This window comes from Anser cygnoides, chromosome 24 (assembly GCF_040182565.1).
Source record: "Anser cygnoides isolate HZ-2024a breed goose chromosome 24, Taihu_goose_T2T_genome, whole genome shotgun sequence".
In the NCBI taxonomy this organism is placed as follows: domain Eukaryota; kingdom Metazoa; phylum Chordata; class Aves; order Anseriformes; family Anatidae; genus Anser; species Anser cygnoides.
The window spans coordinates 2,250,302-2,277,054 of NC_089896.1; the positions used below are offsets into that span (position 1 = coordinate 2,250,302).

At 46.1% G+C, this 26,753-nt stretch overlaps 1 protein-coding gene across 1 annotated transcript; it reads left to right on the plus strand.

The window, feature by feature from the left end:
* Positions 1-2,500: 2,500 nt before the first annotated feature.
* Positions 2,501-26,753, plus strand: LAPTM5 (lysosomal protein transmembrane 5). Its single transcript, XM_013195500.3, has 8 exons — positions 2,501-2,836; positions 11,626-11,719; positions 19,986-20,062; positions 20,768-20,896; positions 21,408-21,533; positions 22,074-22,169; positions 24,820-24,912; positions 25,957-26,753. Exons 1-8 carry the CDS (start codon positions 2,750-2,752, stop codon positions 26,029-26,031), a joined length of 777 nt encoding a protein of 258 aa, XP_013050954.1. The 5' UTR covers positions 2,501-2,749; the 3' UTR covers positions 26,032-26,753.

A 26,753-nucleotide genomic window follows, 5' to 3' on the forward strand; every position in this document is an offset into this window, starting at 1 on the left:
GAAGGCAGGAAGACACAGGAGGTCTCTTGTAGCGAGACACCCATAGCTATACTCTGTAGAAGTTACTTATTTCCCATCCTGGAAGAAAAAGAGGCAGAATCTGTAAAAGCTCATACCAGGAAGTAATGAGACCAAACATATTTCAAATTTACTGTGTGTAAAAAAATGTATCTTTGAAATTCGGAGGTAGGCAGGTTTGGAGTGGATTGCAGAAATATAGCTTACAGCGATGGCATCTTTTGCCAACACTGTAATTTCAGTCTATAAATTTCATGTTTTCCTTGCAAAGAGTTCTCTCCTTGTAAATTGAGCAGCCTGGGAATCTGCAAGCACTGGTTACCTTCCCAGCTCCCTTCTGGCCAGCGGCGTGGCCACAAACTGGGGCGTTTCTGCACTCTCACTTCCCCACCTGTAGATAAGGGGTAGTGATGCCTGCCCACCTCTGCAGAGTCTGCTGAGACCAGACAAGTCTTCCAGACAAGAGGGATCTTACAGTACCCTTTGCAGGTGCTATGGTGTGTATGGGAGCCACAGTGACATTTATGGAGGTGAACAGGGATGAGAAGTGAATGAGCCAAGTGTTGGATGTTGTTTCCCTTGCCAGGGTCTCCAGCATGGCATGGAGAACCCGTGGCTGTAGGCACACCTACAAGGGAAGATCCCTGCACGAGGCCCTGCTCAATCTGTGCTCTCCTGACTCAAAAAAGCAAGGCTATGGCCCACGTGCGGGCAGTTCACCTGCTGGGGAGCCAGAAATGCAGCATATGTGGGAGTGTAATTGCAATAGGCTCCATCCTACCTTTGTGACAGGTTTCCATGGCTGTCTGCAGCCCTCCCAAGGGCCCCTGACCCACCAGCCTCCCATCGGGCAGGGCTGTGCTGCTGCCCCATGGTGAAAGGGCAATGGGGAGACTTGGAGGCTTTGAGCATTTCTGTCGAAGCAGTGAGATAGCAGAGAGCACAAGTTATCCATGGCTGGGTGAGGCTCTGGCTCTCAGCTGGTCCCAGGGAGACCTCAAGGCTGCCTTTGGTTTCCTGATGGCCACGGGGCAGGATTTGTGCTACTGTCATCGGTCTTTTGAAGAATATGTGTCCATCTTCTTCCCCACCTCATTATTATAATCACCAAACAGAAAAAAATAGTCCTTTCCATTTTCTTCCCCCAGCTGCACTTAGCTGTCATTTGCAAGCTGTTTTCCAAAAATGCAAGTCTGAGAAACACAGAGAAAAAAAAAAAAAAAAAAAAAAACAAAGGCATGTGACTCCAAAACCTGGGACTTCAGTAATAAACTGTCAAGTTTGGTAAAAGTCCAAAGAAAACCATGGGAATATGCAACGGGGCCCAGCTGCACTGCCCCTGCCCTGCCCTGGCGTGTCATTGTGCTGCAGAGATCCCTGGCTCTGGAGGGGGAGCTGGACATAAAAGTTTTTATGGCTCGGATGATTTAAGTTATAAGTTTAGCTTGTCTCAGCAGCAGCGTCTCCAGGGGCGTTCGGCTTCTTGTGTTTCGTACTCACGCTGCCCAGAACTCCTGAGTTTCTCTAAAAACGCGTCACCGTGGGACCTCCGTGGCATTTGGGAGCATCCACTCAGCCCGGCTGAAGGTTTCCAGTGCACATCCATACCGTCCATGGACCTGCAGTACTCCCTACGGCCTTGGAGGGCTACAGGCCAGCTACTCCCTGGCACTGAGGTGGAATTTGTACTCGTAGGTTCATGAAGAACAATCAAGAGAAGCCTCTTCCAAAGCAGGTAAGGCTGGCTATGCTGGCTAGGCAAAGTACCTGGGAGAGTGAAGCAAGGAGCTTGGTGAGTACGTTTACTATGCTGCAAGAAGGTGCCCAAGTTCATGGAGATCTTGTGTGAGTGTCCCCTCCCCACACCAGGCCACGCCAGGCCTTGCTCAGGAAGCCAGAAACTCAAGCCAGTCTGCTCCACAGGAGGGCTAAAGCAAGACCTAAAGCCCTGTCCGACAGGGACAGAAAAGAGAAGGAAAGGAAAGAAGGGGGGAAAGGAGAATGAAAAAAAATGTTTTTCATGAGAACGATGGTAAATGTACAGCAAAGAGCATGTTTTAATGAGTTCAAGCAGACACAGACGTACTGCATGGGGGCGAAGTCACCTGGGCTCAGGTCTCGTTGCAGCTTCACCTTTCTAAACCAGGGGCTGACTGATGCAAATCACATCCATCCTGAACCTGTGGATCTCGTGGCCAAGGACCCTGTCCCTCGCCGTCCCGCGGCCCTGGAGGGCCTGGAGGCAGGGGCTGCTCAGGCACCAGCTCCCAGAAGCACTTCCAGGGAACGGTGACTTTGCTGGCAAGGAAGCAGCTGCTTCAGATGGAGGAATTTGGATGCTGCACTGCAAAAACAGTGGGTCAAGTTTAAGGTGAAATTCTCGGCCCCCTGCTTTTGTTTCCGATGATTTTTGTAGGACAAAGCTGCGTCCAGGTTCAGTGCCTGCCTCTCCCCATACACCCCGCTTGCTGGCCACTACCTGCCCGAAGCAGCTTTCCTGCTTGCATTTGCCATCTGGGATGTGCAAGCAGTTAAAGATCTGTCAGAAAAGCAACACAATTTTGCTTTCTTTATTATTGAGAAATCAAAGACCTCATGTGACTGTGTAGATGACTTAACACATTTATAGACCAGGAAGGAAGTTGAACTGCACTGCTTGCTTCGCTTTGCAGTGGGGCAGCTGCTGCAAATTCAACTCCTCTAACTCCCAGCTGTGCAGAGGAATCCGAACATGACTGCCGAAACGACCACCGAGCCCCCAAAATGTTGCTTCTTCAACATCAAGACGGCAACAGTCGCTCTAGGGATCTTCCACATGGTAAGTTACAGAAGGGGGGACGGGGAGGGGGAGACGAGAAGGGAGAGGCAGAGGTGCAATCCTTGCAGAAGGTGTAATTATTGCAGATCACCAGGCTTCCTGACCGTTCATATTTCTGTGCTCCCAAAAGTGAAAGACAAATGATTTTAAAGGTATGCACAAGTTCAGGGGAACGGTGGGAGAGAGGTGGGGGAAAGGAAGAAATTTATTGTCCTGGGAGGAGTTTTTAACTATTTTTCCCCAGCTATACCCATTGGAGATCGTGGAAACTACCTCTGCTTCCTGTTATTTCCCTTGCAGCTTAATGCAGGAGCATTAATGCAGGAGCTCTTGCTCGTGCAGGGCTCGGCACGGCCGCCTGGAGCTATCGGTTAGGAACTGGGCAGCGCAGGGCAATGCGAATGTTGGGGCAAGCAATGTCTGGGTGGGCAAAGCGACCTCGTTCCCCTCTGTACGGCCACTTGGAGCCAATACACACCCTTTTGGTTTCCGTTTTGACATGCAGCTGTGCTCGGCTGCCAGCAGCTGGTGAGCTGCTCGGGGTGGTTGCAGATGGCAGTGAGAAGAGGCAACAGAGCCTGGGGGGGACGCTTCTTCCCCCCCAGCCCGGTGGCAGAGAAGTGCTTTCAGGTGGCTTTGAGTCATGCTGAGGATGTGGTTTCTTGTGCAGCAGAGGCACTTTAAATAATCCCTTCTGCTGCACTCAGTGCGCACAGTCACAGGTTGGGAGCCCACAGGGTGATAACAGCTAGCGGGGACTCGCAGCTTGGCATCCGTGGCAGCTGTGCCATGCACAAAAGGATGTGCCATGGTCCTGCCACAGAGCTGGCCGGCTTTCCTGGGGCAGCCGGAGCAAACCAGGCGTGCCCTCACTGTGCCATAGTCCCCTCCTCAATCACACAAAGCCAAGGCTGGGGTCCAGCATGTGTTGGTGTAACAGTTTTGACTTCCATAATGCCAACCCTGCATACATTGAGAGAGGATTTGATTCATAAAATGAAGGGTAACAGAATCTGAAGGTCAGTTTAGCTGCTTTTGGTAAGGTAAGGGAAAGGGAAAGCTTTCAGTGAAGGATAAGGGGTTATCAACACGCCAGGAGCAGCAGCACCAGGGGTTGCTGGAGGCTGCAAGCGAGGGGGTGGCTGTGCTCGGAGCAAGGCAGTGGCTGTGCTTGGGTGAGCAGAGTCTTGGCAGCTCTGTGATGTGGGGCAGGAGGTGGCCCTGTGCCACCCCAGAGCAGGAGGGCAGAGACATTTGGGTCTGCAGTATCTTCCCCCTGGCATTACTCAAAAGCCAGGTGCTGTAATGGCATTTCTAATGCCAAATTTTAATCATTTGGGGACCTCAAAATATTATGAGATTGGTTTAAAGAATCATGCAATTTTATAGCCTCTTTTGCCTTCTGCTTTTTGAGCATCTAGATTACCCCCCAGGCAGGCTTCTCATCTTCTCACCACAAGCTCAAAACTTATAATCTCTCTGTTTTAAAGAAAAGGAAATTGCTGAATTTCTTGTGCAGTCTCATGACCCCAAGACACAAAAATTGAGCCGTATGAAAGCAGAGGGTTTGCAGCAGAGCACTAACAATTTCTGACAACCAATTAAACATGTAGCCTTTGCAGAGGGACGGTCACGAACTGTTTAGAAATGGCAGCTCCTAGGAAGCCTACCCAAGATTTGAAGAGGAACTGGCTAAATGAAAGATCTGTGCAAAGGCAGGAAATGCATGACAGGGGGCTACTACACGATTTCTTCAGAGAGCTACAAGCATGCCTTGTGATGTGAGCTGCCTGGTGTCAGTGGAGAAACAGGCACAGAATGGGAGCTAGTTTTTCCTAGCTGGGAGGGGGAATCATAAAGAAATGTCCTTTGTCTCTCTCCAAAGTCTGCAAACATGTTGAAATGAGGCACATTTTTTCTCATAACTGTTTCGCTGTGATGCCCCTAACAGAAGAGATTTCTGATTTTCACCAGTGTGAGATGGCAGAGAACGAGACAGCAGCTCATGGTGCTGGTGGCCAACAGAGAAACCTTTAGCTCCAGTGACATTATATGAAAGATGTGTTATTTAAATAAAGTGTTGTACATCTGTTGAAGACACAGGATGAGTTTTAAACAGCAAAAGGCAGAGTCTTGGCGTGAGGCTTTGCAGTGCTCTCAGGAAGGACTTTACAGAAGAGGTACAAAGGCCACTCAGTGTGGGCAGGAAAAGCTGCTTTTCTTTGCGAGATGGCAAAGGCAGAAGTCATAAGACAGACATCCCGAGCCAGCCCCGAAGTCCAGCAGCCTCCCAACTGGTCTCCAACAGCAGCCAACCACTGCTGCCTGGAGAAGGTCTTGGCAGCAGGACAAGTGATCCCTGCCCTATGCATCCTCCAGAGTAAGTACAAGAGAGACTGCTTGGGGTTACATCAAAACTCTCATAGTTTCTAGCTGTTGCATTAAAAAATCTCCAGCACTGCTGTGCACATATTTCCCTTTCAATCATTTCTTTTCCAAGTCTGACAAATCTTAGCATAACAGGGCTCTCCATGGGCAGAGGTTGTTTCCTACAACTTCTTTTATATTGCTGTGAATTTTGTCCCTCAGCCGACTGTTAGCAACGGAGACATGATTCCAACCAGAAACTGTGTGGTACGCTTAGTTGTAGTTTATAGCTTCTCCTGTATAAATAAAAGGATAGGTTTATGTGAGAAGACACCTAGATTCTCTGCACTACTTGCTAAAAGGGTGTAAAGGAGGATCCTGGGTCCTGAAGCCAAGAGAAGCTGTCTGGCTTGGGGTCTGTCCCTTTCAGGGCAGGTTGGTCTTGAAGGAAACTAGTTGCAGTGGTTCAAACCAGAACCAGGGAACAAGCTAAGTAAGTTTTAAGTAGTCTGGGCAATCGAGATCTATTGCTGGAACTACCCATTGACCCTCCTTTATGTAGGACAAGCCTGCACTGAGCAGCTGAATGTGACTCTGAGCATATTTATGAAACAGACTCACCCTGTGTCTTAAGCCCATTCACAGGCATGGACTTAGTCGGGATAACCCATGTTGTAATGAGGCCTGAACTCTCTCATTTTTCAGCCAAAGCCATCTGCATGTGCCCTCTTTCTGCTCTGCTGGGACATAATTTGGCTCCCCCCTGCACCAGACATATCACGAGCAACGCGAACACACCGTGGGATCTCACCACGCTTTGGGAGCAGATCCTGCAGGGCCACAGCTGGGTCCTTCTCCCTCTGCCCACCCGTAGCTGCTGGTATCCTGGGTAGGAAGCTACCGTTTGAAAATAACAACTCATGTGCAGCTCAGCTGCTGCCACGGTGTCTGGCTGGATGTGGCTGGCGGCAGGAGGGGTTAGGGTCAGCCTCGGAAACTCCGTGGCACAGCATTACAAAAGCAGAAGATTGGTTTCTGGAAGATCAACGCAGGGCATGTGGTGCCAGGGAGCATTAGCAGCTAATATGCAGCTGGGGCGTAGATTAAGGAGCCAGAGATGCTCTTGAAGATGTGGGCTGACCCACGAAAGCATATGGGGAATGTGCAGGGTCAGTCCAAACCTCCGACCCCGCTGCTGCTGGCTCTTGACAGTGACCTGACAGTGACCATCGCTGCCTGTAATACCCCGAGTCCCTGCTGGTCCCCGTGTGTCTGTACCTACTGTGTCATCTCGGTCACTTTCTTTTACACAGATCCCCAAGAAAACCAGTTTGATTTTTAGAGTAGATTGTCTTGTCTTCCTGCTTTATGAGCTAACACAGAGGAATAGCAAACTTTTTCATTTCCTACCTCGTCTCCACCTTTTCGATGATGTTGCTGCAGGTGGACAGAGGAAGGGGAAGAGAAAGGGAATTTATAACTCAGCAGCGACATGGATGATTTGCTACATCAATACTGTTGGTTTGTATCGGTGTAAATTATTGCTGGGAGTCCCAGTGATGAATCATAGTGATGCTGGGTGATAGCAATGCCATCAAACACGAGCTCCCAGGCTTTGTGGCGATGTCTTGTCCTCCTATAAATTAGATTTGTCTTACTGCTGATCTCTTCATAGGCAGTTGAAATAAATCATGGGTGTGCTCAAACAAGTGGGGAAGAAGAAGGAGGGGAATGAGGAGGGGACAGTCGTGTGGTTAGCAAAGCTTCACGAGGTGTTGTGAGGTGACTTTCAGGTGACTTTCAAAGGAAGCATGTGCAGGAATTTGTCCTTCTGCTTTTTGGCTTCTGCAGAGATTTCAGGTTATTTGACATCGGCTTCAAGAGCAAGGCCTGGCAGGTGCTTCTGTGCATACAGCATGGGCAGAAAAGGTGCAATTCATTTGCACCTAGTTCTTGATTAGAGACAAAGGTCTTGGAAAGTAGCGTCTCAGTAGCTTGGTCTGGCCTCTGCCACAGCTGTGCTCTTCTCTTTGGTATCTCGGGGAGCAGAGTCCGTCTCTGGGACCTTCCCCAGGTCCAGTCCTCACCTGTGGATGTGGCTCATGATGGCACAGAGCTGCAACTCGCTGTGCTTTCACCAGGCTGTGGCTGACCCAGGGTATTCCACAGCCCCTGTGCTGCTACCTCGCCCTTCTGGAACATCTCCAGCACACAAACAAGAGGGGGAAAGGAGGCAGCAGAAAGGAAGAAGATGAAGTGCTCTGAAAGGAAACCAAATGGGAGCTACAAACACTCCTCAACTACCCCGCCACAATAACCACTTTTATATTAAAGTAAGAAAAGGTGAAGCACTGAAAGTACAGCATTTATACGTGGTATTATTTGCCTTCAAAGTGCCACGTGTCACCAGCTTGCACGCACCACTGCCAGGAGCCTTCGCAGCACCCAGTGCACTGCCAGAGCAGCACGTCACTATCCCCACTGACCCCTGCTCATTACAGCTTCAAGCTCTTTCCTCCGAAAAGGCTGGGTGTGAAAATAAGGAGCAGCCGTCACACCAAGGCCACGTGCGTAAATATAAATAATTTGGAGATTAGTCAAGTGGCACAGATTTCAGAAAAAAAAAGAAGGCACATGACGCAGCCTCTGACAGCAGCTTAACCCCACTGCAGCTGCAGAAGAATTATTCCCCAGGGAACAGGGGCTGCATGCATCGTGCAGTTAAGTTTCTGCCTTGCAAGACACCCCCTTGCTTGCTTAAATTAGCTGCCTTGGGTTAACGACTGGCTCTACCTTAGTCCTGCATCACTCCCCGGTGTTAGAGATCTAACAGCCCCGCAGCAGGGGTCGGACTTTTACCAGCCAGTTTGCAGCTCTCATTTGAGAAGGAAGCGGGGTGTCCTCCGGAGGATGTGGCCATAGGAGAGAAAATAAGAAGTGGAGGCTGGTGGAGGGGCTGGGCGAGGCATCGCACTGAGCAGGCTGTGAATTGAGTGCCGGGAGGTGAAATTTCCTATTTTAAACCACTCTCTCTGCTATCATGACATAGCAATAAAAGGGAACAGGATGTTGCTCAGAGCTCTCGTGTCTGTCTGAAATGGGAACCTTTTGGTTTCTTCTGGAGATGGAGGGTGTATCTCGAGTGAGAGCATTCACGTAGCCCCGGGGAGTATATTCTCTGCAGGAATGGATCTGATCGTCTCACGCCAGGCAGCAGACCCAGGGCTGGGTGATGGAGACATCTCCTGGTCCAGGCTCAGCACTTGTGATGGAAAGCCAAGGGAACGGCCCAGGGAGCCTCATCTCTTATCTCAGTGTGTTCAGTGGCTCATTCTCTCTATGCAAAAACCCTTTTAAACGGAAAGTTTAAACCAACTTTCGCTTAAAAAATCTTCTCAGCAATCTTTCTGCTTGCGCTTGGGTTTCCTGTCTGATATGTAGGCCTCTGTTTAACAGAAACCCGAAAAAGCAATTTCTTCCTGTATTTCCCATGCTGACAGTCGAGGAGTTTGACCAACAGCAGCAATAAGGAAAGCAAAGTCTCTTGGGGAGCATGTGCACGAATCCTAAGAAAAGTTAGGGCAGGCAAAGTCAGCACGGGATCTCCACGTGTAGTTAGTTAAGAGGTGTTTTACATCTCAGGAGAGACCAGGTGTAAAGAAACTTGGGATCACTGCAATTTCATCCTAGGCAAGGCTCAGCGCTTCCTTGGGAGTTTAAACACTATTACATTAAACTGAGTTCATGTTAAATTTTCTTGTGCCCCTGTAAGGAGTTCTGTCAGCCCCCCAAGCAAATTGCAATGCTTGTTTGCTGTACAGTGAAAAGAAAAGAAAACAACAAACAAAAAAACCTGTGGGATATTGGACAATCCAGAAGAAAATGAGAAAATGTGACACATCCAACTCTGACTCTAGACAGTATTTGCATTCAAAGGGAAGGCTAATGCCCTGGGTGGGACACCGGGCTGCAGTCCCCACTGCAGCAAGCATGGCTTGGTGGATGCTCCTTCAAGAAGTGAAGGGCTCCCAGGTACCCCGTGGACGTGCTCCAGTTCTTTTGGAAACTGTGCTTGCAGCTTATGGCAAAGAAAATTGATTAATTTGGTTTGGAGGATAGTTCCTAGTCTTCTTCAGCTAATGCAGACAGTGGGAGAGTCTGCATTCAGTTCCTGTCTCTGCTACAGGCCATTATCGCTGCTGCCCTCCCAGCCTTGCTTCCCCATTTCTGGGCCAGTGCAAAGCCTTTCATTCCAGCTTCTTTCGTTTGCTTGCCTTCGATGTCAAGGATAGCGCAGGAGGCATCTGACTGCATTACTCCAGCCAGAACTTTGCCTAGATCTTGCATTGCACCTCAAGCCACCGCTCTTCAAAAGACAAAATGTGTTCTCACTTCTGCTTGCTTAGCAGCTAGGCTTGTCTCATCTCCCTGCAGTTGCTTGTTTTGGGCTGTTTCCCACACGCGGCGTTTGCAAACATAGCACAACCACAGCTGTTCCGGTTCCTCCCTGCCTGCATCACTTCTTCAAGCAAGTGTTGAAACGAAAGGCTGCTACAGCTATTGCGGAGAAGTTGTTTCGGCTACACGGTACGCGAGCTTGTGTTGATCTTGGTGGCAGATATACTGGCTTCCTGCATCACTGCGGGGGTCAGGTAACTCCCAGACAGAGGCTGTGCGGTTCACGTAAAATGGCTTCTCTCACCTCTGCACAGTGACCTCCTTTTTTTTTGCTGACGGTCCTCTTATTGCCTCCTGTCCCGTGTAGCGTGCAGAATGGGTGCTCCCAAAGCTGGACCCGGCGTCGGTGGGGTGAAGACGGAGCCACGTTTGCACGGGTTCCCACGTTTTTGCACAGCACAGGATTTCCTCTCCTGCAGACTCAGTTCTCATGCCTCTGCAGGAAATCACACGGGGCACCGTGGTCCCTGCGTTTCTGCTGGTCTGACTCCTGCTCTGCTCTCAGGCTGTTGCTGTGGCAAGAGGTCCTCCTGGACAGAGGTACAGCTCAGGCAGAGAAGACGTGGCAGCTCTTTGCAAGCTGCCGAGAGGTCACAGAGCTTGTCCAGACAGTGAGAGATGGAGCTGCAGGATGACAAGCCCATGTTTCCTGCTTCCCCAGGGAACGTGGCAGCAGCCTTCCTCCCCAGCTCCTCGTGCTGTGAAGCCAATTTGAAAATAACCCAGCACAGCCTGTGCTGCTTTTTGGAAGGTGCAGCTGCGTGTATAGGACTGGCAGACCGTACTGTGCTCTTGCTTGCTCCTGCCTAAAAAACGCAGAAGAAATGAAGGACGTAGTGAGCATGAGGGAGGACAGCGGAGAACGGAGGATGAGGAAGAAAAGTGATGAACAGTGTGGGAGGCATGGTGGTGCCGAAATGTGCCTTCAAATTACACGGTGCTGAAAGTATCAGAAAGGTGATGAAGGAGCAATAAATGGCATCAGGGCAGTACTCCCCAGGAGGAGGTATTTGCTCTGACAACGCTATGTGGGCACTGACTGTTGCTCTCTTGTGGCCTTGGACTTCTTGTTCTTGCATCCACAGCAGGTGTGATGCCCTGGGACGTGCTGTCGGTGGTGTACAGGCTGGCGGGGTGGGATTGTCCCCAGGAGGAGCTGTGGTGAGGCTGTCTGGCATTGTGGCTCTTTGTTTTCTGGGTTTATGTGCATGGAAATTCCCTGGACCTGCTGTCTGAGGTGCTCCGTGGTGAGGCTTCTAGCCTTAGAGACCTGCAGCCTGACTTCCCAGCACCTTACGTGTGAGCCGGGAGCTCTCTCTAACCTGGGGGTTAGAAATTATTTTTTCCCTGCAGAAGTACAGGGTTAGGACTGAGACCACAGCTCCTGTCCTCACGCCATCTCACAGCCAGCTGAGCTCAGCCCTGGAAGCTTGGTAGTACAGCTCGGAAACTTGGTGGAGAAGAGAAAATAATTTTGGTTCAATGTAAAAAAGCACATTTCCAGGTTTTTCTCAAATAAATAAAAGAAGGAAAATGATATTTTTGTCAATGAAGTAGTATATCCAAAATTACAGAGAGATCTTTATTCTTTTTGTGTTTCTTTTTGCAATTTGAAATGCTCTTGTCACATTTAGTTCAATTCCAAAGCAAAATGCAATTTTGAAATGTAAAGCCAGGACTTCCGTGATAAAAAATACTGAAGCAAAACTTAATAACTTTATAATTCCTCCATCCTATTTCAGAAGCTGGCAGAAAAAGGCAGTTAAACCCAAACCATTAATAAACTGATAACTTTTCCCTCAGTGTTTGCCTGTAAAGGATTTTAAATCCTTCATGACTGTCTCACTTGGAGAGCCACCCCGCACTCAGGACTGTGGCCGCTGCGTGCTCTCTGGAAACAAATCTGCTGATGGGAAGTTGGCCTGTGGCCCACTGAATTGTGTCTTTTGCCTTTGTTCTTCTAGGTTATGAGCATTTTGCTGCTGATCGAGTATTCCCTGGAGGTGGCAAGCGGGAAAGGCTTTTGCAAAGACCTGGACAAGGATTACTACAGAGTTGGTAGGTTGCAGGGGTGCTGGAAAGCAGCAGGGGACAGTGGGTTTGAGAGGGAGCCCAAAATTCTGCATGGGGTCAGTTTTCTTTTTCATCAAAGGGAAATGGAAATTGGTATTCAGAGCAGATGGACCAAAAGCTCGGAATTGGAGAGAAAATTTAGCCTCTACAGATTTGGATTTTGGTTTAGTCCATGGCTGTGTTTGGTGTTTGGAGACCAAATGTGTGCTCAGTGAAGTTGTTATTTCTTTATTTCAGAGGGGCGTGGATCAGGCCCTCAGCAAAAACTCACCAGTGCCTTTGTACTGCTCCAGCTTTCCTTCTCTCTGCAATACACTTTCCCACTCCCATCCCTTTGCCCCCAATCCCTCCTGTTTCTTTTTTCAGAAAATGAGTTGTCTGCAAGAAGCAGCTAGTCTGTTTCATATCTCACAAATAGTCACAAGCATCACATTCATCACAGCTGATTGAATTCCTACTGCTTGAGCTAGGGAGGATCTAGCTTAGCTTTCGGAGACAGGCAGATTTCTCATGTAGGGTGCCATTTAGAAGAAAACAACTCCCCAAGCCTCAAAAATTACTTAGCCAGGCTAATTTGGCGTGAAGCTGTTTGGAGACAACAAACGCCTGGGTACTTTTTCCTTTTCTTAGTCACTTTTCGGTGTAAAACCACAAGTTGAGATAACCCTTCCCCACTGTGCTCAGAAAGACGGAAACCAGACTCCCCCAGCCTGCGTTGCCTCTCCCTGTGGAGAAGTCGTAAGCAGCCCCATAAAAAATACAACCCACAGCAGCAAGGACTTGCCCGTTCCCTGCTTTTCCAGCGTGTCCTTCCCCAGGCTGCAGAAATGTGGAGAGAGACCCCTGAGAGGGGAGGAAAAGGAGACCAAGCCCAGCAGCCTCCTGCACATCCCAACCTCACTTGCCCCGTGGTAGGGGTCAGGCTGTGGAAAGCACCAGGCATAGCTGCTGGTCTGGGCGAAGTTACTGCTGACAGATGGGTTTGCATTTGTCAAAAAATCCATCTGTGTTTTAGGAGGCACTACTGTGATCCGCCACAGCTATTTTGACAGGCATCAACATTAAGTGGAGAATGGAAATTTGGGTGAGTCCTGCTACTAGGGCGCGGAGCAAAGGTCTGCTCTCGTGGTTCACGTATTCCACATGGGGCTTTATTTCCAACCAAGTCCAAGCTGGGTGGGTTGGAGGCTACTTTGCTTGGCTGTGGTCCACACGGGCCCCTCTGCAGCTGTGGCTCATCTCAATACCCAGGGCAGACGTGCATGATGACTGCTTTGCAAAATGCTTTCTGCAGAGGTTTCCAGAGGCTTCCTTAAGGCAACATGCAATGCACCAAACAGGCTCTAAAGCCCTGCTGCTTTCCTTTGTGGGATCAGCACAACATAGGTAGGAGTACCCAGTTGTCCATTTCTATAATATAGGTTTCCCATTTTAATTTTATAGATAAAAATCACATGATGCAAGTGTGACCTTAAAGTCTTCCTTTTTTCTTGTTGTTGGTTGGTTGTTGGTGGGGTTTTTTTGTATGTTTGTTCTTGTTGTTTTGATACACCTGGCATGGACATGGGCACAGTGGGAAATATTTTTTCCTGATGGTACAATATGCACATGCATTCTGACTAATTCAGTAATCTGAAGTGCTGAAAACTGAACATGGTATTTTCAGATCAGAATACTTTCCCACAGATACAGTTACATAAAATGACAAGTGTTTTTCGTGATTTTTTTTCTGCAGAATGATCATCTGAGGCCAATAATTTTCACTTTTCTTCCAGTATCTGAGTAAAATATTTTTAAAAGAAAAAGAATCGAATTGTTAAGACACATTTTCCAGATAATTTCCATACTAAACCTCTATATGCTCTCTAAGCAATATGTGCACTTTTGCAAATCTGGAGTGTTTTCTTTAAGAACAGAACCATTCCGAGTGGAACTGGCCCTGTTTTTAACAGCCCCCCCCTCTTCCCACACAATCAAAATGACAGGTCTTCCCCCTCCCCCTCTTACACTGCCTCCTACACGAAAAGGAACATTTCATAATGAAATCCCCAGCACTTCCACTTGGCTTCTCTTCCCAAGCATTTTCAAAGGGCTCTGCCTGGGAGATTGAGAGTGCTTTCTGAATATAGTTGGAATAAACACAGTGCAACCCTTCTATTTCCAGAAAGTAGCAGGGAAGTAAGAGAGCTAAGCGGTACACAAAGTTCAATACGACATCAAAACCCAGATGGAAGAGTTGGAGAACAATTTGGGGAGAGGTTCTGTAGATGCCCTCAGCATCTGCTGCTCTATTTGTAGATTCGGCCAGATTAAAGCACGTCTCAGAATATATAATGCTAACACTGTAGTCACGGCCCAAGAATATAAACAAGGCAAGGTTTATGGGAAAATTCTTTCCACCAATAAATGATACGGTACAAAAAAAAAATACAGATAGCTCGTTACAAATAATGACAGCTCGCTCAGGATTTCTCAGCAGTATGTTTCAGAAGCAGGATGCTCTGTCCCTAGCAGCCTGCCACTCCATGCAGGTTTACAAGGTGCCACAGGCAGGCTGGGACCTAGAGCACTCTTCTGAAATATGCTTTTCAATTAAAGTTGACCAAGAGATTAATAGGAGACCTACTAAAAATGTTATATTAAAATGGGAAGAAGAACCCAGTTTCTTCTCTGTCCTTTGGGAACCCTTCAGGATGACCTTCCCACCCGTGGTGGGGTTAACGCCAGGATATTAGCTAGTCTAAAGCAGGTTGAACTTTACTACCTACGTAATATTTAAGCTATAACACAAGATTGATTTGTCCAGACAGAGGGAACAGGAAATAAACTCTGCTGTGTGGTGATCTGGGGCATTCGCGTGCAATTTGGAAGAATCAGGTTCACATCTTTAGGCTCTGTCTCACACACAGCAGAAAGCTAGGTGTGCATTTCCCATGCAGCTCCTCCATTTCCAGGCTATTAGAAACCTCCTCTTGGAGCTGAGAAGTGTTTCTAGCAAAAGTCTCCTTGGCAGTGCTTCAGTCTTTAAAAAAAAATACGAGCTTTGGCAGACTAGCTTTTCTTGCTGGAAAAAAATAAAACGAAAAACTAATCCCCCCAAAACATTTCAATTAAAACCTCCTTACGAGTTCTAAGCCACTTACATGATTGGTTTTCTGTCTTGGAGATGTTACGCCCCGCTGCTTGCCATAGTTCAGATCTTTAGTATGTCTTCAGTTCATGTCTTTTCGTATGCCTGAATTTTAATCACTTTTATTTTTCATTAATGACTATATAAAAATCATCACTGTGGGCAAAGTACAACTCAAAAAGTTGTTTCAATTTCTGCCCTGTCAGCCAAGAAAAATACCATGGTATGCCTGGACCTGTGTGCATGTATATCCCATATCCCATGCAGAAAATAGTCCCTCCTGCTCTGATCGGAAGCGGATCAAGCTGAAGGGACTGGGAGGCTTCTTTCCCTTGCTAGCGCTGCCCATCCTTCGAATGTGGCTGTCCAGAAACATTTCCCTGCAGCTTATCAGCAGCACACAACCATCCTCGACAATCTGTGAATACAACTGTTAAACCACAGCTTTATGAGCCTTGCTTGTATTTCCCGAGCCAGTTTATTGGCCGTAAAATAGAAAGGAGTTTCTCTGCCTCCATGGCAAATATGAGGAGTCACTCAAAGTCCCTCCTGGTTATATTCAGAACATAAAGCCTGATGTGAAGTTAATCAAAAATAGACATTTGGCAAATAAATTCTCTCCCTTTCCGTATGTTGGGTGTAAGAAAAAGTATAAGGCGGAATGTGTTTATTTACTTGCTGTTTTTTATTGCTCTATGCTTTTGGAAGAAGAGGCACCTCAAAATGGACAAGCTCTCACCATGCTCTGCCAGCAATGAAGTGCCATTGCTAGCATGGAGGTGGCTGTGGAACTGAAATAAGAGTACAGTCTTCTAGGGCTGAACAAGTGCAGCAGGTTTTGTGAGGAGTGAGATTTCTTCCCTGCCTGATTTTGTAATCATAAAATCAGAACAGAAGTAAGGTGGGTCCCTGGAGGTCTCCAGCCCAACTTCCAGCTCACGACAGGGCTGACTCCAAAGCTGGGGCAGCTTGCCCAGGCCTTTGGCCAGTTGCTGTTTGCAGATTTCCAAAAAATGAGGATTCCATAACCTCTCTGCATCCCTGCTCAAGGATGCATCACTTATTGTAAGATATTTTTTTTCTTTTTCTATGGAATTTCCATTACTGTGACAATTGAGTCTTCGCTTGCAATAACAGCCCTCGAAGAGCCCATGTACCTCCTACAGGGGCAAACTTTGGTATTCTCTGAATACTTCAGTATTTTTTAAGGTGGTACAGAAGAGAACAGCATATTCCTGAGATAGGCAGCAGATGAACGTGTGAGAAGAGCAGAGGAGAAAACTGTGGAGTGAAGCCCCTGTGCTTGAGATTATACAGGTGCACAGCCTTGCTATACGAGTCCTAAATTTGGCCATTTTCTGAGGCCCTTTAAATACAAAGGAGACAAACATTCATCCTACAAAGGCCAACTGAGCATGAAGGGAGAGACTGAAGGGACATAAAAATTACTTTTTTAACATTTTTGAACCACAGATACTCGGCATGGAAGGAGCCTGTTAGTGATGCTGGGCCAGGCTGCGGGGTCTGCTGTGGGCGAGTGCCTCCAACCCCAGGGACCCTGTTTCTGTTCTGCTGGTCCTGGAAGGCAAGCTGCCACACCGCCAGCCCTTGTGGAGTATTTCAGGTGTCTTTTGGCCTCTCTAACATGCTCTTGTGTTCCCATCCCACGGAGGATTTGCATAGGCAGGGTAAGAGCCAGCAGCTACCACTCTCCAAGGGTTCACTCCTTTAGCGCATTCTGCTAAAAAATGAGAAAAAAAATGGATGTGCTCTCACAAAGGAGGAAGTCATTTTGTCAAAGCAAAATCTTTGATTACTGAGGCCATGTCTGTTGATGCTAAAACATCCCTGGAATGGAGAGATGTGCTGCCAGCAGAAAGGGCGAGTGTATCTGCTGTGAAGAAGCAGGAGGCAGGCAGCGGGTGGAAGGTTGTTTTTTCGTGCTTTTCCTTTTCCTTTCCATCCCTCTGTGCCTGTCAGGTTGCAGACTTTTTGTTTCTTTGGGTTTTGTTTGTGTTGTGTTTTTCCTTTAATCTAGGTTCTGCTTGGGAAGTTCAGCTGGACAATTAGCCTGCAGAACCAATGGCCGGTTATCCCATTAATTAGCGAGCCTGCCGAGAGAGCTGAAGCATGAGACCAGGCAGAAAGAGGCAGAAAAACACAGCTGCCTTGAATCCGAGGAAACGCCATGCTAAAGAGAGAAATCCCCTCTGGGGGAGGCAGCTGATTGCTGGTTCTGGGAGGAGAACAAGGGAAAATGGGGTTTAGTGGGGCTAGGGCTGTTTGCTTTTTCATCCCTCTCTGCAAACACTGAGCCTGTTGTCTTTGTCAAGCTCTTCTTTATTTGGAGTTTATGCTGTCCGTGTGCTAACCTTTGGTTCTCTGTGCACCAAATCTCAACCTTGTCTCCACTCTCCTGCTTCTGAGAGGTGGGGTTGGTTTTCTGCCTTGAAGCTCGGGCTCTTTCCGTGACCCTCGCGAGCTGCAAAGCTGCAAGCAGCCTCTTCTGCAGTACAGCTCCGTCTCCATTCCCCTCTCTGTTCTTGTTTGGGGCTTGTTCGGTTTGGGTTTCCTTTCTCTGCTGTTGCCTAAGACTTCTTCCTCTTCTTATGTGTTTCAATTCTCATTACTTTATAGTGTTTTTTATTTAAAAAAAAAAAAGGTGGGGAGAAAAAAAAAAGAAAAAAAAACCAGGATTTATTTTACAGAATAGAAGTGAAAGCTGTAAAAGCTGCTCCTTTATTTTGTGCTGTCAAGCTCTCTTTTTTCCTGATACACCTTAAGTGTTTGTTGGACATTTTCTATCACTCCCTTAGGTCTTTCCTGGCTGACAGCAGCTGCTCTTGTAGTGCTGCTGCCTCTCTTGTTCCAGATAAGCCACTTGTGCTCCTCCGGGAGATGTGGGCTCCGCAGAGGGTTTTTCCCTTCGAGCTCCCGAAGGGAAGGAGTTTCTCATGCTCGGGGAAGGAAGTGCTGGTCAGAGCTTCTTCTCAGGCTAAAGGTTTCTGTCAGCAAATGCTATCTCTAGGGGAGGCTCAAGCATGCTGCTAACTACTTGAGAAGAAAGTAAGGGAAGTTAGAATACCTGACTGCTGTATCAATGCGTTTAAACGAAAGTGGGTGCCCTCTGCTAGCAAAGGCCGCGCAGAGAGGAGCGTTGGTGCCACTTGCCCTGTCTGGCTGCCAGCTGTGGCTCAGCCCAGCTGCCAGGCAGGTCTTCTACAACCCTGGAAGGGCTCCAGAGCTTCTCGCTATCGTTTTCGGCCCTTTCTTTAGCTGGCATTTGTCCATACCCGCGCTGCTTAGAGCTAGACGCACGCCTGACAGTTTGAGTACGTTGCAGTTCCTGCAGCTCGTGGATGCTCCTCTCCTGCCAGATGTCACGGGCATGGCTGGGTGGAAGGTCTGTCCTTCTCCAGCACAGCCCTTGCTTTGACTGGGGACAGCTGAGTGAATTTCAGTCCCTCGGAGTAACTGGCCAAATTATGGCTTAGCTGCAACTGCTCTGGGGCAAATATTTTGTTGCTGCAAACAGCAGTGTTGGGATTACCTGCCAGAAAAAGAGGGACTGCTCTGCCTCAACAGTTATACATGTGTGTATATATATATAAACAAACAAACAAACAAAGACTGTTGTTAGCAAAGATAAGAATTGAGTTAAGGATAATTTAGTGTACGCCCAAACACTAATGTACACTCCCATCCCCTGGAAATGTAACGTGGTACCAAAGCTGTAGGCAAAAATCCTCGAAGCTGGCCAAGGTGGCATGGTGTCTTTGAGAGAGGGTTTGGGGTGGAGTTGTATAATATGGAGCAGTGAAAGGATTTCATTGCAGCTGGAATAGATAAGGAATCCAATATATGACAACATAATTTCTATATTTCTTTATGAAAGCAAGTGGAAGGGCTTAAAGAGGTAATGGAAAAATATAGTTAAGGACTGGATTTATTCAATAGTCATGGAATAAATTGGGCAGCTGTCTGCGGGGAAAATAAACCAGTAATCAAACCTGTCTGAGGGATGTTGTACCTCTGGAAAGCATCAGTTGCTTTAAAAAAGCCAGAAAAAAAAAAAAGTTTGGCTCTCTTCTAATAAATCTAAACCCTTTATTCAAGCATTTTGGAATTGGAGACCCAAATAATGTGTTGCTATTTTAAGTCCAGGTAAAGCAATGAGAAAGAAATCAGGCTTGAGCTGGAGGAGGCACTACAAAAGACTGTGCATCATGCAGAGGTGGATAAAGAAAGTAGAAGCGCTTTGCCTTTGAAGAGAGCTGCTTTTTTTCTTCTTTTTTTAAGAAAAAAAATTGACACTGTGTAGACTGCTACAGAGATCAAATATGTATAGCGTTCGGTGCGAGCAAGACTTTGGTAGTCCTTATCAGGACAGGCTGCAATACCAAGAGGGAAAATTGCTTCCTGGGAACTGTTCAGTAGGGAGCTACGCACACGGCAGAGATCGCCTTCCTGGGCCCACAGCAGCTGACAGCGATTACCTGGCCCTGTAGGCAGAACTACCTCATGTTGTTCCCCTTGCATGTTCAGTTTTTTAAGGAGGATGTTGCGTTTGGCAACGACAGAGGCTGGATGGAGGCGAGGTATTTCACTCTGAAACTCTGTGGTCCATGCTAGTGGTGGGTGGTTGAAATTTGTGCTTCTTGCCTGCCGAAGTATCTTGCAGATTGTCCCACGGCTTTTGCTGTTGGTTTGTTTATCTGTGTGAGTCTCAAATAATTTCCTGCTCAGACTTATTAATCTAGCATGCCTAAAACTACTCTGCCTTTTATTAGTAGTATTATTGTTTTACCTTAATATTGTAGCCCAGGGTATTTAAAATTTCAGTCCAAGCAATAAAGACTTTTGGCTTCCATGTGCCTGAGCTTAGAGCCTGCACAAGGAGAGGGCTAAAGTAACAGAAACTTCAAAGACGGTTGAAAAAGTGAGTGCAGGAAGTGAAAAGAGGGCAATCTCCAGCACTTTGGCTGCATAGCATTCACTCTGTCACATCTGCAGTTGTTTCTGCCAGGTTATCACAGTTTAACTCTTCCCTAGAGGTACAGTTGAATAGGTATGTTAGACTCCAGCTTTTAGTAATGTGGAAATTACTCTTCTTACTTTTAGCTGATGTCATCACCAGTTTCCTGTTGATCATCATGCTTTTTATCATCAGCTTCAACCTGCTCCTTGGTGTGGTGAAGGTATGTTCTCCACAGATAACATTCAGCCGCTTGCCGGGGCCTCTCTGTGTTAGGGGAGGTGCTGGGGGAAGGGCTGGAGGATGCTCATTGAAAATGCTGAAGTAAGACCAAAATGATAGGTACATATCTCTGCTCTTTTAAAACAGGGGGAGAGCAACTGGTTTTGCAGTTTCAGGCTCATTTGCAAGGCTGCTAACTGCCAGATTCACCAAAACTGAGTGACATTTAAATCAAAGCCATTTATTATGTTACGGGGTGGAAATATTCTGATTTGGAAAAGTTGCTGTATTGCCTCATTTCCTTGCTCTTCTGCAAGTCAGGTCTTGGAGGGGAGCCGTAATTCCCCTATTACGTGAGGATTCATTTTCTATTTCGGGAGAAGAGATGACTGCATCAGTCTGGGAACTCGGCTTTCTTTGTAGCACAAAACTTGGGGTAGCTGAACAACAGCTCTGATGGGATTGAGTGTCAAGGTCACAATGTGAAAGTTGATGGAAAATTTCTGAGGGGCTTGAAAAAAAATCCATGTTGATACTCTTCGCTGTTTCTGAAGCAATTGTTACCACAATATCTGGAATTAGAAGTACAAATTCTAGGAGAGGATTTGTTCTCAAAGTACCTTAATACATGTCCTTTCTGGTGTCGATAGCTGGTCTCTTTCTCTCACTCAGAACAGAAATAACTGGCATTGCTTTTCTTTCTCAGAATAGGGAACGTCTCCTGATCCCCTTCCTTGCTCTACAAATCATGGACTTTCTACTCAGCCTCCTAACGATGTTCAGTTCCTACATACAAGTCCCAGCCATCATTTCTGTGTCATCCCTTAGCCACATGGTAGGTCACAGCTCGCTGTCGGGATGGTGTTTGGTGTCCTCTATGGGATGGATGCCCACACAAAATGTAGGGGTACAGGGTCACTGCCCTGGACCGCAGCTTTTCATGGAGGTGGATCCTACACTGGCTGCAGGCAGGATGCAATCCTTAGGGGTTAGAGAATCCACAGGGAAAACAAGTGACAGCTGGGACAGTGTTTAATTTCCCATGTCTGGGAGTCTTCCTGTTGATTTTATTTTCTGTCTCAGGGCTCTGGGGAGGTTGTTGTGAGTGTGCTGAAGATAAGCTAGGAATATCACTGCACCAGCTAGAGGCTTCTTCAGAGGAGCTAGTATAAACGAACCCAACAAGATGGTTTGATAATCATTTTGGCTTGTATAAGTGAATTAAATAGCTTAGGTTGTAAATGAGATGAAAGCAGAGGCCTGTGTAAATGGGGGAGATCTATAGACGTGACACAATCTTGTAATCATAACCAAAACCCTGTTCCCTGCCCTTCTTGCCCTTGCAGCAGGGACGCTCGAAGATCCCATTCCTGGCTCTGCAGCTCCTGGATTTCTGCCTGAGTATTCTCACCCTCTGCAGCTCCTACATGGAGGTCCCCACCTATCTCAGCTTCAAGTCTTCAGACAATGGGGTAGGTGGTGAGCAAGCCCAGCAGATTTGTCATGCTGTGAACTGCTAAGAAGTTTCTTTCAGTGGCTGTTATGACAAAGTAAACTTTCTCTGATCTCTATGGCATATCCAGAACTGCTCTGTTTGATGATAAAAGAAGATTTTCCATATGTTCTCACCAACACAGTGTTCTTGACTGACAGCTTGCTTATGCATGTGTTTCTTAAAAGTACACTCTGTTTTTCTTGTAAGAATCTTATGGATGCAAATTGCAGAGCAAAATAATTTGGATAGAGCCTGCCTGCATACATTGAAAATGCATCAACTTTTCATCTTTATTTAACAGTCACACTTTGATTTCTCATTTAAATAGTCTTCTGAAGATCTTTGCCAAAGGAGTGTTAGCAGCAATAATAACAATAATAATGATATACCCAGAAGTAACTGGAGATGTGCTCGTTCTGAGAGGCAGGCTGACAAACCTGCTGGGATATGCACCACATTATGTGACCCTGGGAAAGGGAACAAGTGCTTGACTGAGACCCTCTACCTCTTTCCACAGGGCTTTTTGCCAACCCTGGAGAAGTTGCCAACAGAGGAATATGCCAAAGTGATGGTCACCTTCACCATTGCATTCATTGCTGTCCTCTTCTTGAAGGTAAATATCTGCAGGGGGTGGTGAGCAGTGAAGGCTGAAATAAAGCTCCCTTGCCTGAGGGACAGGAGGAACTGGTTCTACTTCTCTCTCAAATCTTCCAAGGCCTTGGAAAGCTTTCTCAGTCTCTCCTTGGGTGCAATAGGACATATGCCTCAGTGTAGGTCTGATCCTCAGATCTCTGTTTTTATGCTTCTGCAAGTGTGAGTTATAAAGCAAGCTCTCTCTCATATTTAAAAACTCTTACTGCCCATTCATCTGTAAAAGGATAAGATGTTTGAAAACAACTTATTGTAAACTATTCTGCTATTGTGTGACAAAATAAATTAGATAATTAAACAGCAAGTTAGATCTTCCACTTGGGTAAGTTCTGTATGTGTACTGATGTAAACAGAGCAATGCACGCTGATATTCTGAAATTTAATTAAAAGCAATGAGCTGCTAGATTCTGCTTACATCTTAGAAAACTTCACTGTGAGAGGGTTTCTGTTCTTCCTGCTTCACTGGATCAGAGAACAGATTTTTCACCGAGGGGTTTCAGACCAGCTAAGAAAATCTCATCTCTCTCCAGGTACTTGAGCAGATTCTGTCACAGAGAAAATTGCCAATTGTTGATTGGAAAGCATTTTTTATTTAGACTCTTCCTAGGTGGCCAGAAAAGCCAGTGTGGAATGGAGCTTCTTGTATGGTTGCATTTGAGCATATATTTTAGTATTTGCATAAACTGAGCAATAGGAGTGGAGATAACCCTGAAACCCAGCTGGCTGTGTGGGTTTTCAGCAGAAATCTCCCTGACCTGGCAAATCAGTTGGTTTGAATTTTCTACCGAGTTAGTTACAATGAGATTTTGTGCTGGAGTTTGCAGATGGAGGGATTGGGGAAGATCAATCTGAAAGATGAAGTGGACAGGTACGTGTACTCCTTGGTCTACTGAGGTCCTCAAAAGTCCCCAAAACAAATCATTAGGAACCCATCCTTCAAACTTAGTGACAATCCCTTCCATCTTCTATGTCTAGCAAAACCATTGTCGTGGGAGTTCCTTCCCAGTGATTCAGATCTGATGAGGAACAAGGCTAGAACAGGAAATATTTTATAGCTAAAACAGCCATCTGACCAATTTAGGGCCCATCAGCTCCAATTCACTGACTGCCCCCACCAAGATAACATCTAAATCATCCCCTCTACCACCATCCTGATAAGAATGCAGAAACCAAGAGGAAATAAAATATTTCTGATGGAAGATGAAAGAAACTATTTAATATAATTACTTCTGAAGTAGCTCACTGCTGTTCCCTCCTGATGTTTAGGACAAGCTTCCCATCCACTTGTAATGCCAATGGCTGCCAGTGATGTTTTCCGTTTTCAATTCAGTGTGGAAAAGGATATCCTACACCAACTCAAGTGTTTTCTAAGTTAGCCAGTAATGGGATGATCCCAAGGTCACTGGATCCCTTTGCATAAGCTGTGTGTACTACAGCATTCTGCTCAAACCTGCTATTGCTTGCAGCAGCCTTAATGTAAGCCAACTCTTACAGAATTCAGTGCAGATTCTGGATAGGCACTGCAGCAAACTCTTCTGAAAAATCAAAGTTAAAAAAAAAAAAAGGATTTTTTTGTTATTATTAATTTTTTTTTTTAGTTTATTGGAGTTTCATTAGGGGTTGAGTGCTTTTTTTTTGGTACAGTTTGTATGATGGCTTCAGTGCATTGCATATTTGCTCTCTGCATGAAGAGGCTTTCAGAAGGAGAAGGTTTTTGCAGTATTCCCTGAAGGTGCTTAAAGTTTGGATTTACCTCCTCATCTCTGTGAGTCTGTTTGAGAGGCAGATTCCTTTAACTCAGATACTTCATTCCTTGTTCTCATTCTTTGTATTGGCTTTGTGTCAAGACAAACAGTCCTCATTGTTCTAGGAAATCCTAAGCTACATGGCTTGTTCTTGGGACATATAACTCCCTATGTTCCTTTGAAAATGCCAACTGTTTTTAAAGTACGGTCTTACGCCAACAAAAATAAGAGGCACACGACTTCGCCTCACTGCGCAATGTAGGGAAAATATTTATTTAATATGGTATGTTTTACAAGCCTTGCTTATTTTCTTGTGCCATAATCTGTCAATCGATCCATTTTTCTTAGAAAAGCTCTGTATTTACTGCATGTTGTAACTCTGCGAGGTGCAAGGCAGTCTTCTCAGAAAAGTGTAGCTAATGAAAATACAGGATTTTCTCGAATGAGCTGACCATTCAGGTCAGTCTTAATTGACCAGGGGGCCTTGGACCTCTGAGAGGTGGATTTCGTGCCCATCCACATGTTTCTGAGACATCCAGACTTTGTAGCCTGCTAAGAAAAATAACACAAAAATTAGGACATGCTTTCCTTTCCCACCTGATGACATTGAGCACTCAGCAGTCTTGAGCATGTGCTTTATGTTTAATTACACTAATAGTCCTATTGACTTCCCACACAAGTGGGCTGCTCTGAATAGATGGAGTTTTCACCTTTCTAGTGAAGGATCAAGACAGACTGATGTAAGGCCTTGGGATGTACGGTCCCAGAAATCTCTCAAGGAGAGAAGGACAGTGGCAGGCTGATGGCAAGAGTGGAAATGTTCTTGTTGGCATGCAGTAAAATGGTGGACTTCCCTTTCCTTTTCAGGCCTATATGTTCAAATGTGTCCTGAGCTGCTTTAAGTATATTAAAGCCAGCAAGAGAGACAGTGTGAAAGTTGACCAACAAGCAGTTGAAAAGGTGAGTGAAGACTGCTTTAAGTTTATCATGAAAACCAGGAAAATCATTTAAATCATGAAAATCATTTAAACCAGGCATGGTTTAAATGGAGAGATGTATGATGATCCTTACTTTTGCTCCTTTGGTGGTCTGAAAGATGGTTCAACCTTCCAAATGTTCATTGACAGGTACTAATAACCAGTTTACAATTATGTAATATTTCATTCAATTTTTTCTTTGGAAGGCTTTATAAAATGTTTTTTTTACAAATGGTATTCGCAAGGAAGCTGATACGCAGACTTCAGGCAAAGTAGATAAATGGGAATATATCACTTTTAATCTCTGATCTGCAGATGTGTTTTTAATTTCAGGTCAACTTTGGTTTCTGTGCCTAACAGTGCTACTCCTGTTTAAAATTAAGTTTGTCTTCACCTTTTTCTGGATCAATGTCTGAGAGATTTGGTGCATTGCCCTTCGTTTTAAGTATGCTAAAATACGTGTGCAGTGTGTGTGTATATATATATATATATTCATCAATGTCCATACCTAGATTACCAGTGATCTCTTTACTAGTAGCATCCAGCTGCCCTAACACAATGGAAAAATATTGAAGACTTTCCAAAAATGAGAGATACTGTAAAGAGGGATGAGAAGCAAAGAGGAAGAATATGGAATGCTAAGCTTAGGCATTTGTCTCGTTGAAATTTGGCAAATATAAGCCTTGTCTTGCCAGCAGTGTGTGCACCTGCTGTGCACGCATCAAGGCCCTCGGCAGTGATCTGATCTTAGCTTCTTTGTTTAGGCGATGAGCCTTATATTCTGGGCATTAAAGAGTTTTGGTCCACTTGTGGCAATGCTTTGGGACACAGAGGTGGGACTGGCAGCAAAGTGGTTGTAAAGTGCTGCTCACTTCCAACTCTTCCGGATTTCTGCCCTCCATCTCCTACAACCCACCCAGTTCTTCTCCCCTACGTTGAACTGGGAAGAGAAACATGTCCAAGATAAATTCACTTGGAACCCTTCGTGTGATACCCAGAGCATGACTATAATATTCTTCTCTTTCAGGCTGTGCTGCCATCATATGAGGAAGCCTTAGAGCTGCCCTCCAAGGAATGCCCACCGCCCTACGTAGCAATCTAAGCTCCACTCCTGGAGAGAAGACGTCTGTACTGCTGTTGGTGCCTCTTACCCCTTCTGTCAGATACTCGGCCTCACTGAGAAGTCCTTACTTTATAACATATCGTGCTTATTACACTCCAGCTCACTTTATGAGCCTATGAAGAGTGATGGTGAACCGCTGGTGCTGGTGCCTCAGTCTACACTGGCAGTTTTGAGCTGGTATTACTGAGTTGCAGTGCTAATTGTAATAAATTTGGTACCAGGCATCAGAGGTTCCCATCACTGGCCTCTGACATCTGCCTAATGTGGAAATGGAGGCATTGGCCTGGATCCCTTGTCAGGCAGGATGCTGCTTCTCATCTGTCTTACATCTCTAACCCAGCAGATGAGGCATTTAGGAAGTGGAATGGGGGGGAAAAACAAGCAAGAACCTTTTCTCTGAGATAGCCCAACCCTGAAGTATGCTATGCTAACCAGCATCTTTTAATGAGGACCTAAGGGAAAGTGATCAGCAAAAAAATGAAGTTCTCAAATGAACAACGATGCAGCTTTCATTCTGTCTGCTTACGATAATGATTAATAGTGTGTACTTCAGAATATAGAACATGCTGGAATTGTGACAGTATTGCTCTGCCATTTTATATCTGAGTGTTTGCAATTTTTTTATTTTTTATTTTTTTGCTTTTAGTGTGAATTGAAAGATAAGTTTCAATAAAATAATGAAAAACTGTTAACAGCTTCAA